At 32.2% G+C, this 23,316-nt stretch overlaps 2 protein-coding genes across 2 annotated transcripts; both read left to right on the top strand.

Moving 5' to 3' along the window:
* The first annotated feature begins 1,776 nt into the window (after nucleotides 1–1,776).
* On the top strand, nucleotides 1,777–13,720 carry LOC126668738 (uncharacterized). The gene is made up of 19 exons (XM_056104716.1): nucleotides 1,777–2,094; nucleotides 2,171–2,202; nucleotides 2,285–2,374; nucleotides 2,474–2,532; nucleotides 2,625–2,670; nucleotides 2,983–3,043; nucleotides 3,151–3,204; nucleotides 3,360–3,440; nucleotides 3,595–3,634; nucleotides 3,923–4,032; nucleotides 4,369–4,479; nucleotides 5,053–5,169; nucleotides 5,676–5,761; nucleotides 11,065–11,188; nucleotides 11,296–11,405; nucleotides 11,833–11,901; nucleotides 12,024–12,127; nucleotides 12,284–12,714; nucleotides 12,922–13,720. The coding sequence occupies exons 1-19, from the start codon at nucleotides 1,894–1,896 to the stop codon at nucleotides 13,555–13,557; spliced, it is 2,562 nt and encodes an 853-aa protein (XP_055960691.1). The 5' UTR covers nucleotides 1,777–1,893; the 3' UTR covers nucleotides 13,558–13,720.
* A 1,564-nt stretch (nucleotides 13,721–15,284) lies between these two features.
* On the top strand, nucleotides 15,285–23,140 carry LOC126667662 (diacylglycerol O-acyltransferase 1A). The gene is made up of 16 exons (XM_050360692.2): nucleotides 15,285–15,911; nucleotides 16,112–16,192; nucleotides 16,313–16,386; nucleotides 16,489–16,564; nucleotides 16,704–16,771; nucleotides 17,220–17,343; nucleotides 17,742–17,837; nucleotides 18,376–18,477; nucleotides 18,586–18,722; nucleotides 19,182–19,263; nucleotides 19,382–19,402; nucleotides 19,713–19,775; nucleotides 20,602–20,649; nucleotides 21,870–21,932; nucleotides 22,155–22,208; nucleotides 22,607–23,140. The coding sequence occupies exons 1-16, from the start codon at nucleotides 15,564–15,566 to the stop codon at nucleotides 22,715–22,717; spliced, it is 1,548 nt and encodes a 515-aa protein (XP_050216649.1). The 5' UTR covers nucleotides 15,285–15,563; the 3' UTR covers nucleotides 22,718–23,140.
* The last annotated feature ends 176 nt before the right edge of the window (nucleotides 23,141–23,316 follow it).

Below are 23,316 nucleotides of genomic sequence, written 5' to 3'. Positions count from 1 at the left end.
AATTGTACGCGCTTTTAACGGACTATTGGGAGCGCAGAAGATTCCTTGACACACACAAAAGAAATGTTCCCCGCGCGATACGCATCTGACAAATCATGCCAAACGCAGTGAAGCATGCCACCTCAGCGTAACAGAAAAGTGGGGACTTGAAGAAGAAGAGGGGGAGGAGGACAACGCGACAAAGGTTTGCACGACTTAAGCCATAAAAGCAACTTACGTGCAAACCCTAATGCGCTCTTCTTCTTTTTCTACTAAATTCTTACTTGAGCGTCAGAGCGAACTCTAGGTGATGCCCACCGGAATTCTCTCTCTGTTTCCGGTGTGTGTAAGTACCTCGGAGCTTTGATCCATTTCGTGACTCATCAATATGAAACCCTAATAATGAAAATATCGGGAGACTTTAGCATTTGTTTAGAATGTCATGCTAAGAAATCATTTTTACTATTTAGTCAATAGATTTTAAAATTTAAATAAATCGATTTTAATTTTTAGATTTTAAAATTTGCGTCTTAGAATCAAATAAGACATAATATGTGCATTTCAAATGCGTGACTTATTCGAGACATAAATTCAGAGATCTATTTGACTAAAAAGTTAAGACTAATCCTCTGGAAAAAAAACCCACCTTTTAGCCCCAATTCGTTTGCACCCTCACCTTGCAAAATCTTCAATTTTGCCCAAATTTCCACCTTTTGTCTTTCAATTGCACTTCGAAGTATTAAATTGACCTTTTTTCAATGGAAAAAAATGCAAATCAATACTCACTTTTAACCCATACTCGAAATAGTCCTCAAATGTTAAAATTTCAACAATGAAACCATCTTCCCTAAAAAATATTTGAAAAATTATTAAATTCCCCAACCACATTTATTCAACCTTACCGTTTTAGTTCCGTAAAATTAATTTTAAAAAAATTAATAAAAAAAATTAACAAAAATTGGATTGTTCTTCAAAGATGAACAACCCAGATCAGGGCTGTTTTGAACCAGATCTGGGCGTTCTTCTTTGAAGAACAACCCAGGGCTGTTCTTCAAGGAGAAGAACAGCTCTGGCTGTTCTTCAAAGAGAAGAACAGCCGCGACTGTTCTTCTTCAAGGAAGAGCAGCTGCAGCTGTTCAAGAGAAGAACAGCCACCGCCGGAAAAAAATCCGGCGGTTGCTTGGGACGCTTTTTTTTTTAATTTTTAAAAATATTTTGATTCAATTTAAAATTGGAAGATATAATTTTTTTTAATATTAAAAAATAATTAAATTAATTTTGCGGAGTAAAGGCAATGTGATATGGTTGGTTTTAAAATTAATTTTGTATTTAAAAAAATAATTTTTAATAATATTTTTAATTGATTTATATTTAATTTGAAATTTATTAACTTTTGAAAATTTAGTGAAGATGGTTGTTTTGTTCAAATTTTAACATTATGGACTATTTTGAATATGGACTAAAATATAAAGTATTGACATGAATTTTTTTCTGTGAAAAGAGGTCAATTTAGTACTTAAAGGGTGCAATTGAAAGATGAAAGGGGAAAATTTAGGCAAAATTGAAGATTTTACAAGGTGAGGGTGCAAACGAATTGGGGCTAAAAGGTGAGGGTTTTTTCAGAGGTTAAGCCAAAAGTTAAAGCGACTTTATTTGACTCCGAGACATAAGTTTTGGGATCTAGTTGATTAAAAATGTTAAGCGTGATTTATTTGGTCTTGAGATCTAAATTTGAGGGCCGGGTTGGACGTTTTTCCTCAGAAATTTGTAGAGGTAAGGGGCATTATCGGAAATTAAAGTGTACCGGCGAAAAATTAAAGCGTTTATCCCCGCCTCTCTCCTCCATTTTAGCAACTCCGAACTGAACCTACTCCGACCATCCAAAACGCAGAACACAAAACCCGAAACGGTACAATGTGCGGAGACGCAACAAATTGGGACGAAGAAGCTTACAGAGAAAGCATATTAAAAGAGCGAGAAATCGAGACCCTAACCGTATTTAGAACCGCATGGACTCCCTCTCCGTCACCAAACACTAGTCCCGACGCCATCATCGTCGCCTCCAGTGACGGTTCAATCGCATCCTACTCTATCTCCTCCTGCCTCTCTAAGCTCGTCAGTAACTCCGTTTTTTTACCTCTAATCATTTGTATTTATCGCTGTTTTTTAACTTCTGTTGATTTATTTACAGCCATCGGGATTTGGCAATGCAGAAGCTCAACTGTAAGTTGTGAATTAAACTGTAGTTTTTTAAAGTTTTTTTAATCTCCTGTAGCTGATTCTGTTGACTAATTTATTTTCTTAGGGCTAAACCTGATGCATTTGTACGAGGACATAATGGACCGGCTTATGATATTAAGTTTTACGGTGATAATGAAGATAATTTGTTATTGAGGTTTAATTTTTGCGATGCGGTCTCTCATTTTGCTGCGTTTGGCTTGAACTTTTGATCACTTTTAAATGATATCTAATTCTGGTGTTTTTGTTCTTGAAGCTGTGGAGATGACGGTCGGATTCGAGGATGGAAGTGGAAGGAATGTATGCAGTTAGAAGGTAGTATAGCTTTATTAAGTTCTATTACTGTTCTATTTATAAATTTGTCTGTGTTCATCGACTTGATTTAAAAAAAAAATTTTGCCTCCCAGGAAATGGCGAGCAGCCAATACTTAACTTCTTGAATCCGCAGCACAAGTGAGTGAATGTTTTTTAATATTTATGCTATTATGCATCTTTATCAAGCTCGGCGCTTCCTTTTATAACTGTATTTTTTCCTATGTTTTTGTTAAGATGACATGTTAAATAATCAAATGATGCTTACAATGTATACTTTAGTCTTAAAGTATGTTGTAAGTTGCATTTTTTTTATGTAATGCCTGAATTGATGGTATGCTACTACTTTAAATGAATGCTAGCTGTACTAGTTGAGTTCTGTATGTAATGTGGTTGTTTTCGCATTTATCTATATTTTGATGCTACAGTTCATTCCTTATTGTCGTCTTTCAGAGGTCCTTGGGGTGCCCTTTCCCCAATCCCTGAAGTTAATGCCATAGCTGTGGATACCCAGGTTTGAGATACTCTCCATCCATCTATCATTCTACACAAATTTATTTAGCTGTGCTTGACGATTGCTGGAAAAAAAAAATCATTTTCTTACCCTGCTTTTTACGCTAGATGGGATGCGTTTTTTCAGCTGCTGGCGATTCTTGTGCATATTGTTGGGATGTGGTATGTATTCGTTTGAACTTTGAAGTGAATGTATCACTAATACTACTATGTTCTCCCCCACAAAGTGTTTGTAAATTCATTCACTTCTAGATGGCTTCTCATGTTGTTCCTCTATCTGGAGCTAACGCCAACATGGTTGCTTATGGAGCTTTCAGGAGACTTGTAAGATCAAAACGATTTTTAAGGGACACCGGGACTACTTGCACTGTATAGTTGCCCGTAAGTCGGCCAATCAGGTCATGCTTTTTCTCCATTTTTCTCATCCTAAGTTACTTTACAGGAGCCATGCACTGATGCCCTATAATGCAGGAGCTATGTCTTTTGGGTTACATATGCAGCTCATGATTTCTAACTCTATCTGTTTTTTCCCTTCATATTCCTGGGTTTCAGATTATAACTGGTTCGGAAGATGGGACTGCACGAATTTGGGGTAAATACAGCTTTTGATGTTTGAGGATCCTGTTGCTTAGTTTCCTTGTTTTTTTAAATATTTGTGCATGTTTTTCGGTGGAGCGGAAGAATCTGCATAGAATTGATTGTTGTCCTTTTCATACTTTGACTCTCAAGCAGTATAAGGGCTTGGTAATATCGATCCACTATAATCGTATTAATACAAACTAATATGTTAGTCACGTAAGTTTGATTTATAAATGTCAGCATGTGATTGCTTATTCATTAGCCATTGAGCTTAGCAGCATGCATTTTTTCCTTCCCTTAGATTGCAAAACTGGAAAGTGCGTTGAAATAATTAATCCAGTGAAGGATAAGAAGTGGAAAGGATCTTCACGTGTTAGCTGCATTGCTCTTGATGCAAGTGAGACCTGGTTGGTAAGAGTTTATGCAGTCAAAATTGCAGTTTAATTTTATGTATATAGTTTTTGGAGGTTTCTAGATGAATATGTTTTTGCATATACCAATATATGTTCATGACATGCATGAGAATTTGTCGAGTATAAAGAGCACTTTCCATTAACTGTCACCAATTGTTCAGGTTAGCTGCATTATCAAAAGAGCAACTTACATTATGATGCTGCTAGAGTGTTACATGGAAAAAATAAATACATACTTATCTCAGTGATCTCTTAAATCTAAGTTTCAGGTCGACTTTATGGTAGTTGTGCATCTGACAATGTTGGCTTATTTAACAACCGTTTACACTTGTAGGCTTGCAGCAATGGCCGGAGTTTATCAGTCTGGAGTCTTCCAGCTTCTGAATGTGTTTCAAAGGCTGCTAGTCGTGCATCTCTACAGGACATAATATTTGATGAAAATCAGGTAAGTAAAATTTCCTCCCTAACTGTTTTCAGTCTAAGCAGGTCTGCCACTGAAGTTCACATTCTTTTCCAAAGGGCCTTCTTTGTCCAAGAGTTGCTTGTTAGAGTTCTGTATATATTGTATTTATTTGCTCGACAATTCTTTTATAACTCCAATTTGCATCATTTAAACTGTTACTATTATGTTTTATGCACTGGCTCAGCCGTCTAAGGGGCTGGGGTGTCAAGGTTAGGAATGGGTTTTATGGTGCAAGGTTCTGTCCGTATGTATAAATTTTTAAACTTTTGAAAAACTATACCTGTAGATATCAGGAAACCAAGGCAATTATCGATATAAAATAGTCCAGACTCCAGAAGGATGCCTGCAGTAAACTTCTCCAGTCCCGATATGTATGGATGCTTATGATAGATATACAGAAAGCCTTATAGTCAGTCTACAATGTAATATTTGTAATGATACCCCTGTATTGCTGGTTGTTATGATTGGGTGTTTGAAAGTATCTTGTTTTTTTTATACAATTCTTCTAATTTTCGCATTTTATCCTATCTTACATTCACCATATTATAATGTCAGATATTAGCAGTCGGAGCAGAGCCGCTACTCACCCGTTTTGACTTAAATGGAGCAATTCTTTCTCAGATACCTTGTGCTCCTCAGTCAGCATTTTCTGTGTCCATGCATCCATCGGGAGTATGTTCCTATTTAACTCTGCTTTCATAATTTCTTTAAATATTTCCCCTTTTTCTGCTGGCAGATGTTCATCGTGGGGGATTTGGCTGTGTCAATTTCCTGATGCTTTATTCCAGTTCAATTCTGGATTTTATTGCCTGTATTGCGATTATGATAACATTTATTGCTTATGAACAGTTTGCTTGGTGTTTCAAATGAAATTCTTGCATCTTTTCTATTGCAGTTGGCATGATATGAATATAATTGGCATGCTATGGTCTTTGTAGGAAATTCTAACTATACTTATTATCTATGTTGCATGGAAACTTCTCAAGCCTTATGTTTTGGGGATCTGCCGTTTTGTATTTGTTTTCAAAAATATATCTGAAATTCCAAAACTGTAATTTTATAACCTATTCTTACAAAATATATATCGTTTATCCGTTTTGTTTTGTTTTGGTGTTTCTCATTTGGATGTTTCCGTTTCCCGTAGCTTAATATCTTTGTGATACAATTGCTTTCTTCAGATGATTGCAGTTGGAGGCTATGGAGGCCTTGTAGATGTCATATCACAGTTTGGTAGTCACTATTGCACATTCCGCTGCAAATGCCTGTAGAGAAATCATCGACCTGGAGCAGTTTTGATGACTGGAACAACAGGTGAATTTGTATGTGCAATATTGAAGAAGTTACAAGGGGAAGGCACATAAGATGGTCGCTGGAATTTCCCATGTCCTAGAGAATTCCGGTTGTTTATTTGTACCTAGGAGCTAACTGCTGTAAATGTAGAGAATGTCATCTTAAACTGGGTCCGTACAATTCAGTATGTTTTGTTTTTGGTTTATATGCATTTAAAACCTCACATTTTATATTTGTAGCGATTTGAGCACAACATTTAAAACGTGGCACCCATATTAAGTTTGGGACTGGAAGTTTTTTCTTCTCTATGGGATGTTAAGTTTGGTATTGCAAGTTTTTTACTTCACTACATGGCTTCACCCCACCCCCAATTTATGCTTATTTAGTTAGTACATTATTCATTCATAAAAGTACATAAAAGGTATTTCTTTGTCAAAAGATCTATATTAAATTAAAACATTGAAAACATTATAACTAACTAGTTTCGCATTACGTGCTATGCACGTGGTTCGTAATGTAACTTCTCAATGAACATATTAATCAATTTATTATAATTATATCATTTTTTTTTTATTTATAATTAATATTAAATTAGTTAAAAAAAATTATAAAAATAAATATAATATATTCAGTATTAAATTTTTTGCCATACTGAATTTACTCTTCTTTTGGTTTTATAATAACCTTAATTAAATAATTAACTTAATTTGATTAATAATATCTTTAAAAATAATAAGATAGAAATTTAAATAATAATATATTGATCAAATACAGTATTTTAATTTTGCAGTTCAATCAAACTAAAAGATATGTATTCCTACTAATTTGGAGACAATTTAGTTATTTTTTACATACTAAAAATTAGATTGGAGATTATTTAGCTACCTATTCTAATTAGGACTTTAATTACAATAGTGATTAGTTAAATAACTAATTAGTTAATGACTATAAAACCTTTATTTAGTAGTAAACTGAAAAGGATTATTCAGTAAATTTGCATGTGCCCCCCCCTTCCGTACTTTTATATATACTAGTGTCGTTTTACGTGTTTCACACGTGGCTCGTAGTGTAACTCGTCAAATAGTGATAATTACATTTATTTTGAATGAGGATAATTATATTTATATTTATTTAATAATTAATTATTTTTATAATTATAAATTGTATGTAAATACAAGAATAATTTATCTTATTATAGAGAACATGAATAAAAAATATCGAATAATAATTAAAATAGTTATATATTAGAAGTAGTTCACCTTAGTTAGAATTCTAAATGATTAAATAATAATTAAATATTTAAAATAGTTTATTTTAGTTAATAATTTAATTATTTTAATACCTTTTCAGTTATTAACTATATATTATGAAATATAAAGGATATTAATATAACAAAAATTGAGTAGAATGAATGCATTAAACACAAAACTGGCCAGCAACGTAATAGTGGTGTAAGAACCCAACAAAAGTTCAAGTTCTCGGTTATCATTCTCCGAGTTGATGAAATTTTCAGTAATTAAACCTTCAGAGTTTAATTTTTTTATGTATGACTACTGATTTAAGTATATTTATTATGGAATTTTTTTCTGTAATATATAAAATTGTACTGCCATACAAACCAACCAGAAATTGATTCAAATTCTTACTTTTTCCGTATTAAGAACTTTTGTTGGATTCCAATTAGCAGTACATATATGGTTCTTATAACCATATATAATTCTATTCAAAGTCAACTAAAATTAATGATATTAGGAGTTTAACTTTTATTAAAATTCTAAATAAATTAGGGAGAGTTAATATTAATTTTTTATTAGTACAATTAATTAATTAATTACTATAAAACCATAACTTAACTAATCAATTACTAATAATAATTTATAAAGGACTACTTAGTAAGTTTGTCTGTCCCTCCTCCATCCGTGCTTTTATATATAGTAATTAGTTTCGCATTACGTGCTATGCACGTGGCTCGTAACGTAACTCGCCAATAAACATATTAGTAAATTTATTATAATTTTTTTTTGATAATTAAAATTTATTATAATTATATCAATTTTTTATTTATAATTAATATTAAATTAGTTAAGAATTTTTGTAAAAGTAAATATTATTCGGTTATTAAATTTTTTTCCATACTGAATTTATTCTTCTTTTGGTTTTATAATAACCATAATTAAATAATTAACTTAATTTTATTGATAATATCTTTAAAAATAATAAGATAAAGATTTAAATAATATTATATTAAATATTTGAATTTTGTAGTTCAATCAAACTAAAAGATAGGTATTCCTACTAATTTGGAGACAATTTAGTTATTTTTTATATATTAAAAATTAAATTGGAGATAATTTAGCTACCTATTCTAATTAGAACTTTAATTACAATAGTGATTAATTAAATAACTAATTAGTTAATGACTATAAAACCTTTATTTAGTAGTAAACTGATAAGAATTATTCAGTAAATTTGTCTGTCCCCTCCCCATCCGTGCTTTTATATATAGTACTAGCGTTTCGCCACGTGCTATGCACGTGAGCGATATTTATATGACCCGTTATAAATATAGTAATAATAATTATTAATTATTAGATAAACTTTTTAATTATTATTTGTTATTTAAATTTTTTTATTATCATTATTTAATTAGACTATATTTAGAGAGTTATTCATATTTCTTTATAAAATTAAACCCTACCATGAGCAATATTCATATAACCCGTTATATACATAATAATAGTAAAAATATTAAATGAAATGGTTAAGTTAATAACAAAATTAAATGAAATGGTTAAGTTAATAACAAAATTAAACTAAACTAATAAAAAGACACTACTGTAAACTATTTGGAGACTAATTAGAATTTTTGTTGGAATGAAAAATATCATATTAGTTGTATTAAGACTATAAATTTTATTCACATTTATATTAATAATTTTCCGCACATGAGTGATAATTATATAACTTATTATATGTATTAAATATCTAACTAAACTATTAAATATGCTACGCATGTGAATAATTTATTTATATCTCGTTATTTTTTTATGAATTTAAACTGCATTGAGAAGCCACTAAATTATGAAATCTATCTTGATAATTTAGAAATTATTTGTTTTATACACAAGTCATTTTAAAAAAGAAAAAATTGCTATAAAGAGCATCATTTTTAACATTTAAAAAACAACAACTTAATCTTAAAGAGATTGGTTTAGAATTGAAGACATCAACTAATAATAAACATAATATGCAACTCCAAGTCTTTTCTCGGATACAACACATAATTTGCACCATTTTATTAAATTAACTCTATTTAATTTATTTATTTATTTATGAAGGTTAGGTTTTCATGGAATAACTATTTCAGAAGTTGTAGTTTCTATTTCTATTTGAAAAACTTTGATTTAATTAATTTATTTGTTTTTGCCTTTTTTGGCTTATTATGCAACCCTAAAGTGCACTAATTAGAGAATTTTGACTTTGATTTCGTTGAATTATATTCCTATTAAACCTTATACAACCTTAAACTCTTAACACCGCCGATTTCATCTTCCAATTTTAGTCCTATTCAACCTTTAACTCATTGTTTATATTTTTATTCGAATAAATAGTTAATTTAAAATTTAATATTTATCTTTAATAAATTTGAATAGAGGTTAAACTCTTATTTTTTTTATATGAGCTATACTCTTAATAAAGACTATTATCGTAATTTTTCCTGTCTCCCTCCCTTCTCACATATAAAATAATTATGGATAGATAGATTTATAAAGGACTACTTAGTAAATTTGTCTGTCCCCCCTCTATAATATAGATCTAAGTTGCACAAAAACGGAAACGGAAACGGAAACTGGAACGGAAATGGCGAAACAGATTTTTTCAAAATATAAGAAACGGAAACGTGGGGGAAACATGTAAATAGTAAAAATATAGGGGTATATTTATAAATATTAAAAGTTATAAAATTATGTAATATATATTATTTGTTATATATAAAACATACTATAACAATTTATTTGTTATATATTCAAATAATTTATTTTATTAATTGTTATAATAGTTTACTTATATGAAAATAATTTTTTATAAATTCCATAAGCATAATTATATATATACTAGTGTCGCTTTACGTGTTTCATACGTGGCTCGTAGTGTGACTCGTCAAATAATTATAATTATAATTATTATGGATTAAGATAATTATATTTATGTTTAGCCAGTAATAATTTATATAACTATAAATTGTATTTAGTTTAAAGTATCAAATATTAATTAAAATAATGGTTATGAATTAGGAGTAGTTTATTTTATTTATAGAGAATATAAATAAAAAATATCAAATAATAATCACAGTAGTAGTTTATCAGAAGTAGTTTATCTTAATTAAAATTTTACATGATTAAATACTAAATTTGAAATTATTAAGATAATAATTGATTAAATAGAATTTACTATGACGTTTTCAGTGGTTGATTTTCAACACAATTAATGTATTTAAATTGCATCAGAAGTAGAATTATATGCTACAGTGTAATTTGTAATTATAATTAAGTCTATTGGGGTAACCGTAGGATATTTAGTGGTAGGTTTGAGCACATGAGTATGAGTATATACATTGCATTAGAAATAGGATTAACAATTATAGTAAAAAAATCGGTGGGTGTGGAGTTTTAGCATTTGAATTTTACTAAAAGTGTTAAGAGTTTTTGTTGTGGTAGAAAATATTTTATGAGTTAAATTAGGATAATTAATTTTATTAATTAGTTATTATATTAATAATTAAAATAATATTAAGGCTATTAACGTAAAAGTGCCTGTCCCCTCCCCCCATCCGTGCTTTTATATATAGTATAGATATAGATAACAAATATAACATATTAATAAATTCCATAACTATAAAATATATGGGTAATTGACCAGATTCTTTTATCTATAAGTAACCTTTTATAGGGTTTTTTTTTTAACAATTTAAGATTTTTTTTTATATATAGGAAACGGGTTTCTTTTTAAGGAACGAGTTTCCAACTTTTAGTATTTACAGAAACGGGCCCGAAACGTTTCCGAAGAGTTTCTGAGAGTTTCCGAAACGGAAACGTTTCCAAAACGGGGAAACTCACCCTACATAAGATTTCCGTGCATCATAGGTATAGATAGATATATATATATAGTGTAGATTTATATATAGTATAGATAGATAATGGAACTTTTTTTATATCATAAGAAAAATCAAAATAGAAAATTCTCTATACTGATGGAGTAATAATTTTCCTTATCCAGACTATATAAATTAGCAGATCCTATCTCAGTACAACAGTTTCCTAATTACGGGCTTTCCAGCAGGGCCTCTAAGCTTAAGGTAATTGGGCTTGAAAAGCCCATCAACCAACATGGAGTAGTAGCGGTATATAAATAGAGAACCCTCACGACACAATCTTCCCTAACATTACACTATCAGAATTGTGTTTAAAAGCTCTCTCCACAACTCTTTCCTTCAACTCCGCGGTTTAGATCCGAGAAGTTTTTAAGGAAAACAAAACCCTAATTCAACAAATTTTAAATCAATCTCCTCAGTTTTACTCTCACTTTTTCAATCAATCACCATCATCGACGATTATCAGGTATGCGTGTTCTTCGATCCATTAGTTGTTTTTGATTCAAATTTCTGTTTTGTGTTTATGATTGATTGCACTTTATACTCTTTTTTTTTACGATTTATGATGAGTTATACTGAGTATTAATTAACTTGATTGCTTTTGAATTTTGCCACCTTTTTGAAAATCTAACTGGCTTTTAATTGTAGTATATGCTTCTTTTCTATGATTTATATACTGAATTTTATCTTTTATACAATATTCTAGCCAGGGGCGGTCTTAGGAATAGCATATCGTGTTAGAATACTGTAGTTTTATCACCTTAATATTTATAGTATGCACACCTTAATATTTATATATGCTAAAAATATATGAATTTTGTTAATTTTATCCTTTATACGATACTCTACTTACGTTTTTTTTTTACCTATTTTTGGTTTTGTTGTTGTTGTAGTATGGCAGGATCAGCACAAGAAGGCTCACAATTCGATGCGAAACAGTTTGATGATAAAATGAATGAAGTGTAAGTGTCCTCTTTAAATTCTGGCGTTCAATGTCTTATTTATTTTACTCAGTTATTTATGTCAATTAGAATATATTTTGGCTTCTATTTATGATGAAAACAAATAAATTTTATGGAAACAGTCTTTCAGTCGAGGGAGATGGCTTCACAACATATGATGAAGTTTATGAAAGTTTCGATTCAATGGGTTTGCAAGAGAATCTCCTCAGGGGCATTTATGCTTACGGTAACCTTATTTTGCTTCTGTCTTCTGTGCTTATTATAATGTTATAGTACTATGGCTGCATTTAATTGGTAAACGTGATTAATTCCGACCATGGAAGATTTTCCTTTTATTCGTTGCACGATATTTAATATTTTTTTTTTCATTATGTTCTCATAGGTTTTGAAAAGCCTTCTGCTATTCAACAGAGAGGTATTGTTCCAGTCATCAAGGGATATGATGTGATTCAACAAGCTCAGTCTGGAACAGGAAAGACTGCAACTTTCTGTTCTGGTATACTCCAACAACTTGATTATGGTTTGGTGGAATGCCAAGGCCTGGTTCTGGCACCAACCCGGGAGCTTGCACAACAGATTGAAAAGGTTATGCGTGCACTTGGGGATTATCTTAGCGTCAAGGTGCATGCTTGTGTTGGTGGAACCAGTGTCCGTGAAGATCAACGCATTCTGTCTAGTGGGGTACACGTTGTTGTTGGTACTCCGGGTCGTGTGTTTGACATGCTGCGAAGACAGTCGCTTCGTTCTGATTACATTAAGATGTTTGTATTGGATGAGGCTGATGAAATGCTTTCACGTGGTTTCAAGGATCAGGTCATTTTTTTCCCCAAGTCATTGTCTTTTGCATATATCATTCTAAGATAACAGCACACACTGTGTGTTAGATAAAGATTGCACAATTATACAGCATGGAATTATAAGCATTGCTGAATCTCTTTAATAGATTCTTTTTTTTGCATAATTTCTTTATAATCAATCAAATGTACTGACGTGCTGATCCTATTTCTGCTTGTTGCTCAGATCTATGAAATTTTCCAGCTTCTACCTGAAAAAATTCAAGTTGGTGTTTTCTCTGCAACAATGCCACCTGAGGCTTTAGAGATCACTAGGAAGTTCATGAAAAAACCTGTTAAAATTCTTGTGAAGCGGGATGAGCTAACTTTGGAGGGTATAAAGCAGTTTTATGTCAATGTCGAGAAAGAAGAATGGAAGCTTGAGACATTATGCGATCTTTATGAAACCTTAGCTATAACCCAAAGTGTCATTTTTGTCAACACTCGTCGTAAGGTTGATTGGCTGACAGACAAGATGCGAAGTAGAGACCACACTGTCTCTGCTACTCATGGTGATATGGACCAGAACACAAGAGATATCATCATGCGTGAATTTCGATCCGGGTCATCTCGGGTTCTGATCACCACCGATCTTTTGGCTCGTGGTATTGATGTCCAACAGGTCTCTCTTGTTATAAATTTTGATCTCCCTACTCAGCCAGAGAACTATCTCCATCGTATCGGACGTGGTGGACGATTTGGAAGGAAAGGTGTTGCCATCAATTTTGTGACAAAGGATGATGAGCGGATGTTGTCTGACATCCACAAGTTCTACAATGTGTTGATTGAGGAGTTGCCATCAAATGTTGCTGATCTCCTCTAAATGAGATTTTGTCGTCAATTATCACTAGAGAGTTCATTCCAATTCATGTGCTTTTTGTTTTTATTTATTTTTCTAAGTCTTGATTTTGTAGGTCTGGTTGTTCTCTTAAAATTTTGGCTGTTGCCTAGTTAGTTATATTTATTTATTTTATATGTTCCAACAATTGATATGCATGCGTTATGACTTTTTGTTGTTGCATATATGTTCCTTCAATGCAGATAGATTTATGTTTTGGACTATTCTTTTTGCATTTAGCATGAATAGGGGTGGCATTTGGTTTGATTTGAACTGAACGAAATTGAGATTTGATTTTTTTTCAAAATTAGACTAGATTAGTCGGTTCAGTTCGGTTTAAATTGAACCGAAGTAACAAATTATATTATTTTCTAAAATCTAACTGAACTCCTCAACAGTTTGTGTGTAGTGTGAGCCAGGGCTTACTGTGTTTTAGTATTGTCCTGTCAACATCAATGCTTATAATTTGGTTGGTGGTGATGTTTCATCTTTTCCATTATTGGTGAGTTTTCTGTAGTACGAATGATGCTAAATTTAGTTGCATTAATGTCGGCCAGGGCGGTCCCGGGGCGCTATATGATGCTTTTGAAGGATAAATTTTAGATGCTGATCGTATAAACAGAGAATAGCTTAAAAAGAAAAAAAAATAGACTAAAAAACTAGAGTAATTTACATAAATTGGATGTTGCTTAGTGCAAGAATAGTTGCTTAATTTAGGAGTTAAAAGAGGAAATTAGAAGGAAGGGATGTTCCCTCATTTCTTCACAACTAAGGGTAGACAAGCATGGCCCTAATGTGACATTTTAACACCTTCTGGAAACACAGTTTTTGATTTGTGCACTTGCGAGACTCTTTCCTTTGTTTGGCAATTGGCATGGAGTTCCATAGGTAAGGGGAGTAATGTCATTATAAGACCGTTTCTCCTGCCTATTTACCAAACTCTTCATTTTTATTAAGTGAATTATGTCAAAATCTTCGATTCTAACACGACAATAAATGTAAAAAAGACAACACAATACGATGTAATTAATACAATTAACACAATTAAGTGATTAACACGATATGGTAACATGAATTATTTAATTTATACACAAATTTAAAAACATATCAAATATGATTTCAAACTCAAATTATATATAATTAAATCACTTTTATATTTTGTAAAAGAAAAATTTATTTATAAGACTCTCTGCCTGATGAAAGTCTCACATCTAACCGACGTAGAAGAACAAAGAGAAAATATTATTATAAGTAGTATTAATTTATAAAAAAATTAGACAGTCTCACGAGTCAACTTGTGATATAATTTATTTATCTTATGTTATAAACAAATTTACATGATTTTCATATAAGTTCAATATGATACAATTTAGATAGATCAATTTTATATACTTTTCGAATTGGATTATCATGTCAGATGATCCATTTTAAGTATTCTAATTTACACATAAAAATCATAAGAAATCAATGCTATTGTTCAAATTGTATATATGCCGACTCACAATCTGCCGAAATGATATAATTAAATTCTCTCACAAACGCTAAAATTATTTTTAAATGATAAATAGAAGCATATAACAAAAAAATTGAAAAAAAATACAACAAAAACTTCTTTTGACCAAAAAAAAAGTGAAAGAAAACTTAGAAGCCAAAAATCCTTTTGTCTCCAGTGACGTCCCACTTCTTTGACGTCAAATTGTGCATCTCAACTATATAAAACGACAAAAATCGGTCGCTCATTCTTCATCATCGTCGTTACATTTCCAAGATTATTTAAACTTTGATTCCAAATTCCAAAAACAAAAAAGAATTAAAAAAATCCATCTCTCTTCTGCTTTCTGTTAGTATTATTTTTTCAATTCATCTCCTCCACCGCCACGCTCTCCCTCTCTTTGCATGACATAATACTCTTTTTTACTACTATTATTATCAAAATCAATCCACAAATACATTCTTTCATTTAATTTTCTAGATTTTACTCTTCTTCTGCCATGGCGATTCTCGAAACACCGGACCCGCTCACTTCCGCCGCGGCGACTGGCATCTCCTCCGATCTTAACCTCTCGCTACGACGGAGGCGAAACTCCGACGGAGCTATTTCTGAATTAGCTTCCTCCAAGATGAATGATCCTGTACCGGAATTTCAAAGTTCTAAGCGTAATCATAATGTAAAAGAGAGTGTAGCTGTTAATAACAACAGCAAAAATGATAAGGAAAAAGCTGAGAATCAAGAAAATAATGGAGGATCATCGGATGTTAAATTTACGTATAGACCGTCGGTTCCGGCTCATCGGTCTCTTAAAGAGAGTCCGCTCAGCTCCGATTTAATATTTAGACAAGTAAGTCTTACATTTATTAATTTAAATATCATCATCATTTTTAGCGGTTACTATTTTTGCTTCTTAGAATGATAATGTTTGTGAGTTGAAATTTATTTAATCATTATTAATGTATTCAGTAATTCCGTATTAGTACAGAAAATTTGATTAATGCATAATACTTAGTAATTTAATTCTTTGATATATAAATTTTATGTCAGAGTCATGCAGGTCTCTTCAACTTATGTATAGTAGTGCTTGTTGCTGTGAACGGCAGGCTTATCATTGAGAATTTAATGAAGGTTTGTTTGTTTGTTTTTTCCAGTTTAAATATTTAGTTAGTAACTTAGCATGAATAGTAGTTTTGTGTTTTAGTATCGGAGATTCGGAATGGTTTATTATCTTTCTGTTATTGGTTGCAGTATGGATGGTTAATAAGGACCGGGTTTTGGTTTAGTTCGAGGTCACTGAGAGATTGGCCTCTGTTTATGTGCTGGTAAAATTCATACTTGATTAAGAACATCTTTGGTCATATGGTGATAAGAGTTGTTTTCGATACTCGTTAGTGACTTGCTATATGCTGTGATTTATATTGCAGTCTGTCTCTCCCAGTGTTCCCACTTGCTGCCTTTCTTGTTGAGAAGTTGGCATATCGAAAATGTATATCCGCATCTGTAAGTTTTTTCCATTGTGGTTAATTTGTATATTTTTAAAGTTATAGAGCTGGCTTCCCAAAATTCTTCCAGTTAAGTAATTTATACATGGTTTCATGAGACAGTCGTCATTTAATTTGAACTCTCTTTGATGCTGCAGATTGCTATTTTCTATCATGTGCTCATCACTTCAGCGGCCATTTTATACCCAGTTTTTGTAATTCTCAGGTTCTTTCACTTCTATGATCCTTTATACTTTAAGTAAAAATCTACTTCAAAATTGAGTCACTTTTAGCTGTTCATATATGAAACTTTAAATATTATTCGCACTTATAATTCCTTTGGGCTGCATGTTTTTTCTTTGTTCCTTTGAAAATTTAATTATCCTGTGCTACAACAAAATGGTGCAAATTTAGATATACTGGCAGTGTCTACATTGCATGTCTGTTTCTGGTCCTGGCCTCCTGTATTTTTTAACTTTTCTGTTCGCCTTTTGGAATTGGATCAAGAATCTTTGTCCCTTTCTTTTCTTACCTCTCCTGCACAAATTTACAGCTACAAGAAAGGCATTTATGCAGTTAAATTTCTTTTTCAGTGAGACTGAATTAATGGTCATTGGATCCTTTCCAAGTATCATTCTCAACTTACTAGTATTGTTCTCTGTTTAACTTTGCAGTTGTGAATCTGCCGTCTTATCTGGTGTCACGTTAATGCTCTTTGCTTGTATCGTGTGGTTAAAATTGGTATCTTATGCACATACAAACTATGATATGAGAGCAATTTCCGACTCTATTGATAAGGTATGATGTATTTTTCTCACAAGTTACCATGAAATATGCGTAAAGAGGTTTTTCCTTTTAAAACTTGAATTAGTTGTGATGTGGGAATTATAGAAATATGGACCAGAGATCCATTTGAAACTCACCTTCGGTGGCTTTCTCTTATTGCTTATCCTAATAATATGTTGTGAAAGATTGAGTAGTCTTTCAATTAGGAGCTGTTATTCCAGTTTGTCGGTCCCCGATTATAAGTTGTCGTTGACATCACAGCTTTGTTACATCGTTTGTTATTAGGATTAGAAAGTGGAGATAATAGCTCTCACCCTCTTTATACATAAGAGGGGAAAAATCTCTAAACTTGAATGGGTTTCCTAGCCTCACAAGCAAAATGTACTCAATGTTGTTTTGCTTTGTTTCAGGGAGATGCTTCTAATGGTTTCAGTCCCGAGTATGCTCATGATCTGAGCTTCAAGAGTTTGGTCTACTTTATGGTTGCTCCCACATTATGTTACCAGGTAATAAATTATATATCCAGTCATATACTGAAACATTCGGTCATTTGAAATTTTTAGGGGAACAATAAAGCTAATTTTACTTATCTTAGCAAATTCTCATAATGTTTGATTAAATTTAACTGTAATGGAGTATGTTTCTTATAAGGCACTGTTGTTACATCCGATCCCTGGATGACTTCTATGCATTGGATGATTGACATAGTTTTATTTGTAGTCATGTGAGATCCTTGATGTTTTAATGCTATATGTGCTGTATAATTTTGTATTTGCATACTGGTTGTTAGTTTAGATTACTAAATGAGTGAGCAACTTTCATCTATTATTGAAATTATTAGCATAGCATTCTCATTCGACAATTTTAGGGGTGCGGGGCATTCTTGTATCTAAAATATTTGAGCTGTACGCTGAGTTTGATATAAAGATAGAAGGCAGTGTCCTAAGTATTTTCTCAATACTATGTATAGTATGTTTGGTGAACATGTAAAACTCTTGATTATCTTGGTCTGCTCTAATTAAAACCTTTTCTTGTTGTCATCAGCCAAGTTATCCTCGCACGGCATATATTCGAAAGGGTTGGGTCTTCCGTCAATTTGTCAAACTAATAATATTTACAGGATTCATGGGGTTCATTGTAGAACAAGTAAGATAAACTTTACTTTTGAAAGTAGCTTTCCATCTTCTTTCTGCTTTATCGAGAGTTGGAGAAGTATTACTGAGTTCTTGACATGATTGTGTGCGTAATTTGCAGTATATCAATCCTATCGTCCAGAATTCGCAACACCCATTAAAAGGGGATCTCTTATATGCCATTGAGAGGGTTTTGAAGCTCTCAGTACCGAACTTATATGTTTGGCTTTGCATGTTCTATTGCTTTTTTCATCTATGGTGAGTTCATACACTCCTAATGTCATTTGAAAAACATGTTTTTTATAATCCTATAGTACTCATTTTCAGGAAAGTATTTTCTTTTATTTTTCCGGTTAAAAGTATTTTCTTTCATATAAACGGAAGTGGCTTAGGTGCTGCTATATGTTTGGCTGATTTCTAGTTTAGGACATTTTGGCTTCAGTGATTAATACTATAAATCCTTTATCGAATACTGTACTTTAGTTGCCCTCTCCATTTGTTTTCATTGCAAAATTTTTGTACCTACAAAGTAATCTAATTTGCGTAAATATTAAATACCACACTGATCAAACTTACATTTATATATATGTAGAATTTGTGGAGTAAATTTGTGGTTTCTTGATAAGACGGCCATTGTAGGTAGTCTTATGTGGCTGATAAACTTTCTGTGACCAAGACATGATGTGGTGCATTAATCTTTCATAAAAATCAATGTAGGCTAAATATACTTGCTGAGCTCCTTTGTTTCGGTGATCGTGAGTTTTATAAAGATTGGTGGAATGCAAAAACGGTTGAGGAGGTAAATTTTTTTTGTAATTGGAGTGCTCTTCTTCGTGTATTATATTTCAAACAACTCGTTGCTTATTTTAAATTGTAAACTTTGACATGCAACACTCTGGATTTTTGGCATTCATCAGTATTGGAGGATGTGGAATATGGTATGTTACCTGAAACTATACTTCCTTTTCTTTATGTCCTCGTTACATTTGCAATTTCTATGTTCAGATATCACAATCATGTTTGAGATTTATCGCATGCTTGGTACTACTAAAATGAGCAACCTATGAAACTGTAGATTTTTCTTTTTTTTGAAGAAGTTAGAAGTAATTAATCATAAAACCACTAAACTGCTGTTATATAAGGAAAGGAAGCATGCATATCTCCTTAACATGCATCTATGCTTGCATAAACCATGTATAAGCATGGTTTGGTCGGAAGTGTTACTGATGGAAGTTTCACTGATCACAGCCTGTTCATAAGTGGATGGTTCGCCATGTCTACTTCCCATGCCTACGCCATAACATACCAAAGGTAATTTTGCTTCTGAACTCTCTTAGTTTTTGCAATTCATCATTTCACATTTAGTTGATGAAAACAAATAACCTGTTATTTCAAAAGATTTTAAAACCATGCTCAGAAATAGATGTAGGGTGATGGGTTAGATATGAGTTTAAACATGTTTCTTTTTTGGTGCAAACTTCAAAAGATCTTTCTGAATTAGCATAGAGCATGACATGTCATGAACTTTTATTTTTAGGTTGTCAAGTGGGTAGTTTATTTAATGTTTTCTAGGGCTTTAGGATTTTCAGAATCAGGGTTCAAAGTAGAGTAATATGTACTGAATTTTGGGATTGTCCTGGTGTGGTTAGAGTTAAAACTGAAATGTAAGAAAGTGTTGCTGTCCTTGCAGCTTCCAAGCTAAAACTGCTATGAGTTGGAATCTGTCTTTTGACAAATGCATTGCAATAACATTTCCACTCTTGTGTTTTCTGAGATTTTGATTGCAAGTAAACTTACAGTACATTTGCATATTGCAAATGCATTTTCAAGTGGCTGATTTGTCATCATGTTGTGATCTCAGATTCTCGTCTGTTACTTTTGTTGAGTAAATAAATATTGTATTAGGATGGATGAAAAATGAAATTTGAAGTTGCTAAATTGGATTTTGATATTGCTCTTAGATCTAATATGTCTTAAGATTGTATGTTTAACACGAACAACCAGCATAGATCTCTGGAATGTCAATTACCTACCTGCTATGTGCAAAATTCTTTGTAATGTTGTTTAGTAAAGTAAACCTTAGTACACTGTTTGTGAACTGAAGTTCATTATTGTTTGTCTTTTTGTTTTGATGCAGGGGATAGCCTTAGTTATTGCTTTCATGGTTTCAGCTGTATTTCATGAGGTATTAGAAGGCTGATTTCAGTTTTATAACTTCCCATTCTCTTACATAATCTCAAGGCATTATCTGCTTATGCAAAGATAATGGGTTGATGGCTGTTTAATATGTTTGTTTTCAATGCTATAGAGTTGGAAACTATACTTGCTAGATTTTGTTGTTGTTTGGTCCATCTACTTCAGGGAGTTTGAAGTGTTCTGTGTATGGTATGATTGTATTTTTGTTGGGACCGTGGGTGCTAGGGTCACCTTCTGCTCTGCATTAGGGTATCACTTCCAAAACTCCCAAATTTAATATGACAAATGCATGGTTCTGAGAAAGATTAAACTTTTCAGTATCATAATGAGTCAAGAGTGGTTAATTGCACGAACTCAAATTCTATTTGATGTACATATCATTTTGATAGTTTAACTTCTGTTTACATTTTAGATGATGATTACATTAAGAAACTCTGATAAATTCTGCTGACATTACATTTGAATTCATCACTTGAGATTTTACATCAACGGTAAAATCATATTTGGATAATATGACAACTGACCTGACATGCATACATGCCATTCATCTGTCATGTCGCTTGCTACATTAACAATTTGTTGATGTGGCACATGATGTGTTTTCTGGTGTTTGGCAAATCTAACACTCACATCAGCAGCATTTGAATGTACAATCACCTAAAAACATAAGTAAAAGTTAAATTGCCAAAAGGTTGCCTGTCAATTTGATGCATCAAACAAATTTTAATAGTTAGCAGTGCACTTAGCCCGACGCAAGAGTTGTCAGCCTTGTTCTGGAAACTGTACAAGTCCTTAAAATTTGTGGTATTAATTGTTTAATATGCTATCGATGAATCAGTATGATGCTTATGATAAGGATAGAATATATAAACTTGACGGTGAAGGCTTGATATTGTAGAGTTACTGGCTAGTTGACTTGCATATTGAGTTGGGGATAGAAAAATAAAAGCAGAGAAGAATAATTAGAAACAGTCAACAAAGTAAAAGATTGTCTATATATTTGCAAAGAAGAGGCGCAGTTGACAGGATATAGGTACCTCTATTTGTGGATTTGAGATCATGACTACGAGTGGAATTAACATTGGCATGCATAAATAAACTGATTTTTTTTGCTGAGCTGCTTTTTTGCAAATGCGTAATGCCATATCCCTTTTGAGTTGCTTGAATTTGCAATGCTACTAGCTTACCATGTGAATTCCTATTTTGCAGCTGTGCATTGCGGTTCCTTGCCACATATTTAAACTTTGGGCTGCATTTGGAATTATGTTCCAGGTAAGAGAAGTTTAGAGTGTTGAAGTCTACTTTACTAAAGACACTGTTTCTAGCATGGGAATGCTAAGGTCAAATCTCATGGGAATTGGGTTGGGTGTGCTAGCAATTGGATTGAACTACCTTTTTGTTTGGTTGGTGAATAAAGGGGAAGTTTGCACTAGAATTTATCAATGTTATTGTGGAATATGGTCTCAGTAATCTTTTTTTTACTGTTTGAATCAGATACCTTTGGTCTTGATTACTAGCTATCTTCAAAAGAAGTTTAGAAGCTCAATGGTATGCTCTTATACTAAGCTCGTTTATCCTTTTCTTTAATCAAGTTCTTCAAAGAGTCTATAAGATGTATGGTAATATGATGAGAGAAAACTTGACTTGTTTAGCATCATTTAATTATAATGTTTTTGGTTTTTCAAATTCGAAATGCTCATCTTTGGTAAGTAAGCTGAGAAAACCACTCCTTATTACATGAGAACTCTGCTTCCTACAAAATTTTATAATAATAATAAAATTTCAAAAAGTTTTCAAAGCAGAACAGTAAAAACCGAAAAGCTGAGTTGATACCAAAGAGGGTAGTTGTTTACAAAATTTGATGGGTTAGAAATCCTGAATTTCATTGCTATAATTTGAGCCAGTATTTAAGGGGTATGACTTGATGTTATTGCTTCATTTGACAGGTGGGAAATATGATATTCTGGTTCTTTTTCTGCATTCTTGGCCAACCAATGTGTTTACTCTTGTATTACCATGACCTAATGAATCGCAAAGGCAATACTGAATCAAGATGAAACTAACCCATGGCAACAGAGGTCAGTCTACTTATTGATACGCTCAGTTACAGTGGCAACAGAGGTCAGTCTACTTATTGATACGCTCGGTTACAGTTGCTTCAATATATTGTGTTCAAGATTCATCTGCTGTTGTCATGAGTCGCGGCACTGCTGATCTTGTTACACAACCCATCAACTGGGTGCTTCAATTGGTTGGTTCAGTATATATGCAAAATTTTGGAAGTATAAATCATGGCAGAGAGTAGCGCCATGCTGTAGCATCATCTCGCAGAGATGGTTAACTATGAGTGCAAAGTTGTACATGTGTTTTTGTGTATGATTTATCTTTCTTGAATCCTATCAAATGGTTGTGCAATTGCATATCTCTTGGTTTTGACTATTAAATAAGTGGAAAGGCTTGCTGGTCTTTTGTTGGGTGCATCATTTGCTTTTAGTAGTTAGTTATCTATTTTTAGTTTTTAGGTTAATTAGGGACAATATTTTTTACTTTTAGGTTTATTAACCTCCAAATTCAGCTATTGTGGTTTCTAATGCTTTTATTTCAGGGTTAGATAATTGATTAAAATATTCGAGTATGAATTAATTGACTTTGAGAT

The sequence above is a fragment of the Mercurialis annua genome, linkage group LG2 (genome assembly GCF_937616625.2).
Source record: "Mercurialis annua linkage group LG2, ddMerAnnu1.2, whole genome shotgun sequence".
Lineage (NCBI taxonomy): Eukaryota > Viridiplantae > Streptophyta > Magnoliopsida > Malpighiales > Euphorbiaceae > Mercurialis > Mercurialis annua.
This window is presented reverse-complemented; position numbering and strand designations above follow the sequence as displayed.

Bases quoted from the DNA above. Each gene is read 5' to 3' on its own strand.
- LOC126667662 (XM_050360692.2), top strand. From the start codon at position 15,564: ATGGCGATTCTCGAAACACCGGACCCGCTCACTTCCGCCGCGGCGACT. The intron at 16,387-16,488 runs GTAAAATTCATA...TTTATATTGCAG, and splicing joins TGGCCTCTGTTTATGTGCTG to TCTGTCTCTCCCAGTGTTCC. The intron at 18,478-18,585 runs GTAAGATAAACT...CGTAATTTGCAG, and splicing joins TGGGGTTCATTGTAGAACAA to TATATCAATCCTATCGTCCA.
- LOC126668738 (XM_056104716.1), top strand. From the start codon at position 1,894: ATGTGCGGAGACGCAACAAATTGGGACGAAGAAGCTTACAGAGAAAGC. The intron at 5,170-5,675 runs GTATGTTCCTAT...TGCTTTCTTCAG, and splicing joins TGTCCATGCATCCATCGGGA to ATGATTGCAGTTGGAGGCTA. The intron at 12,128-12,283 runs GTAACCTTATTT...ATGTTCTCATAG, and splicing joins CAGGGGCATTTATGCTTACG to GTTTTGAAAAGCCTTCTGCT.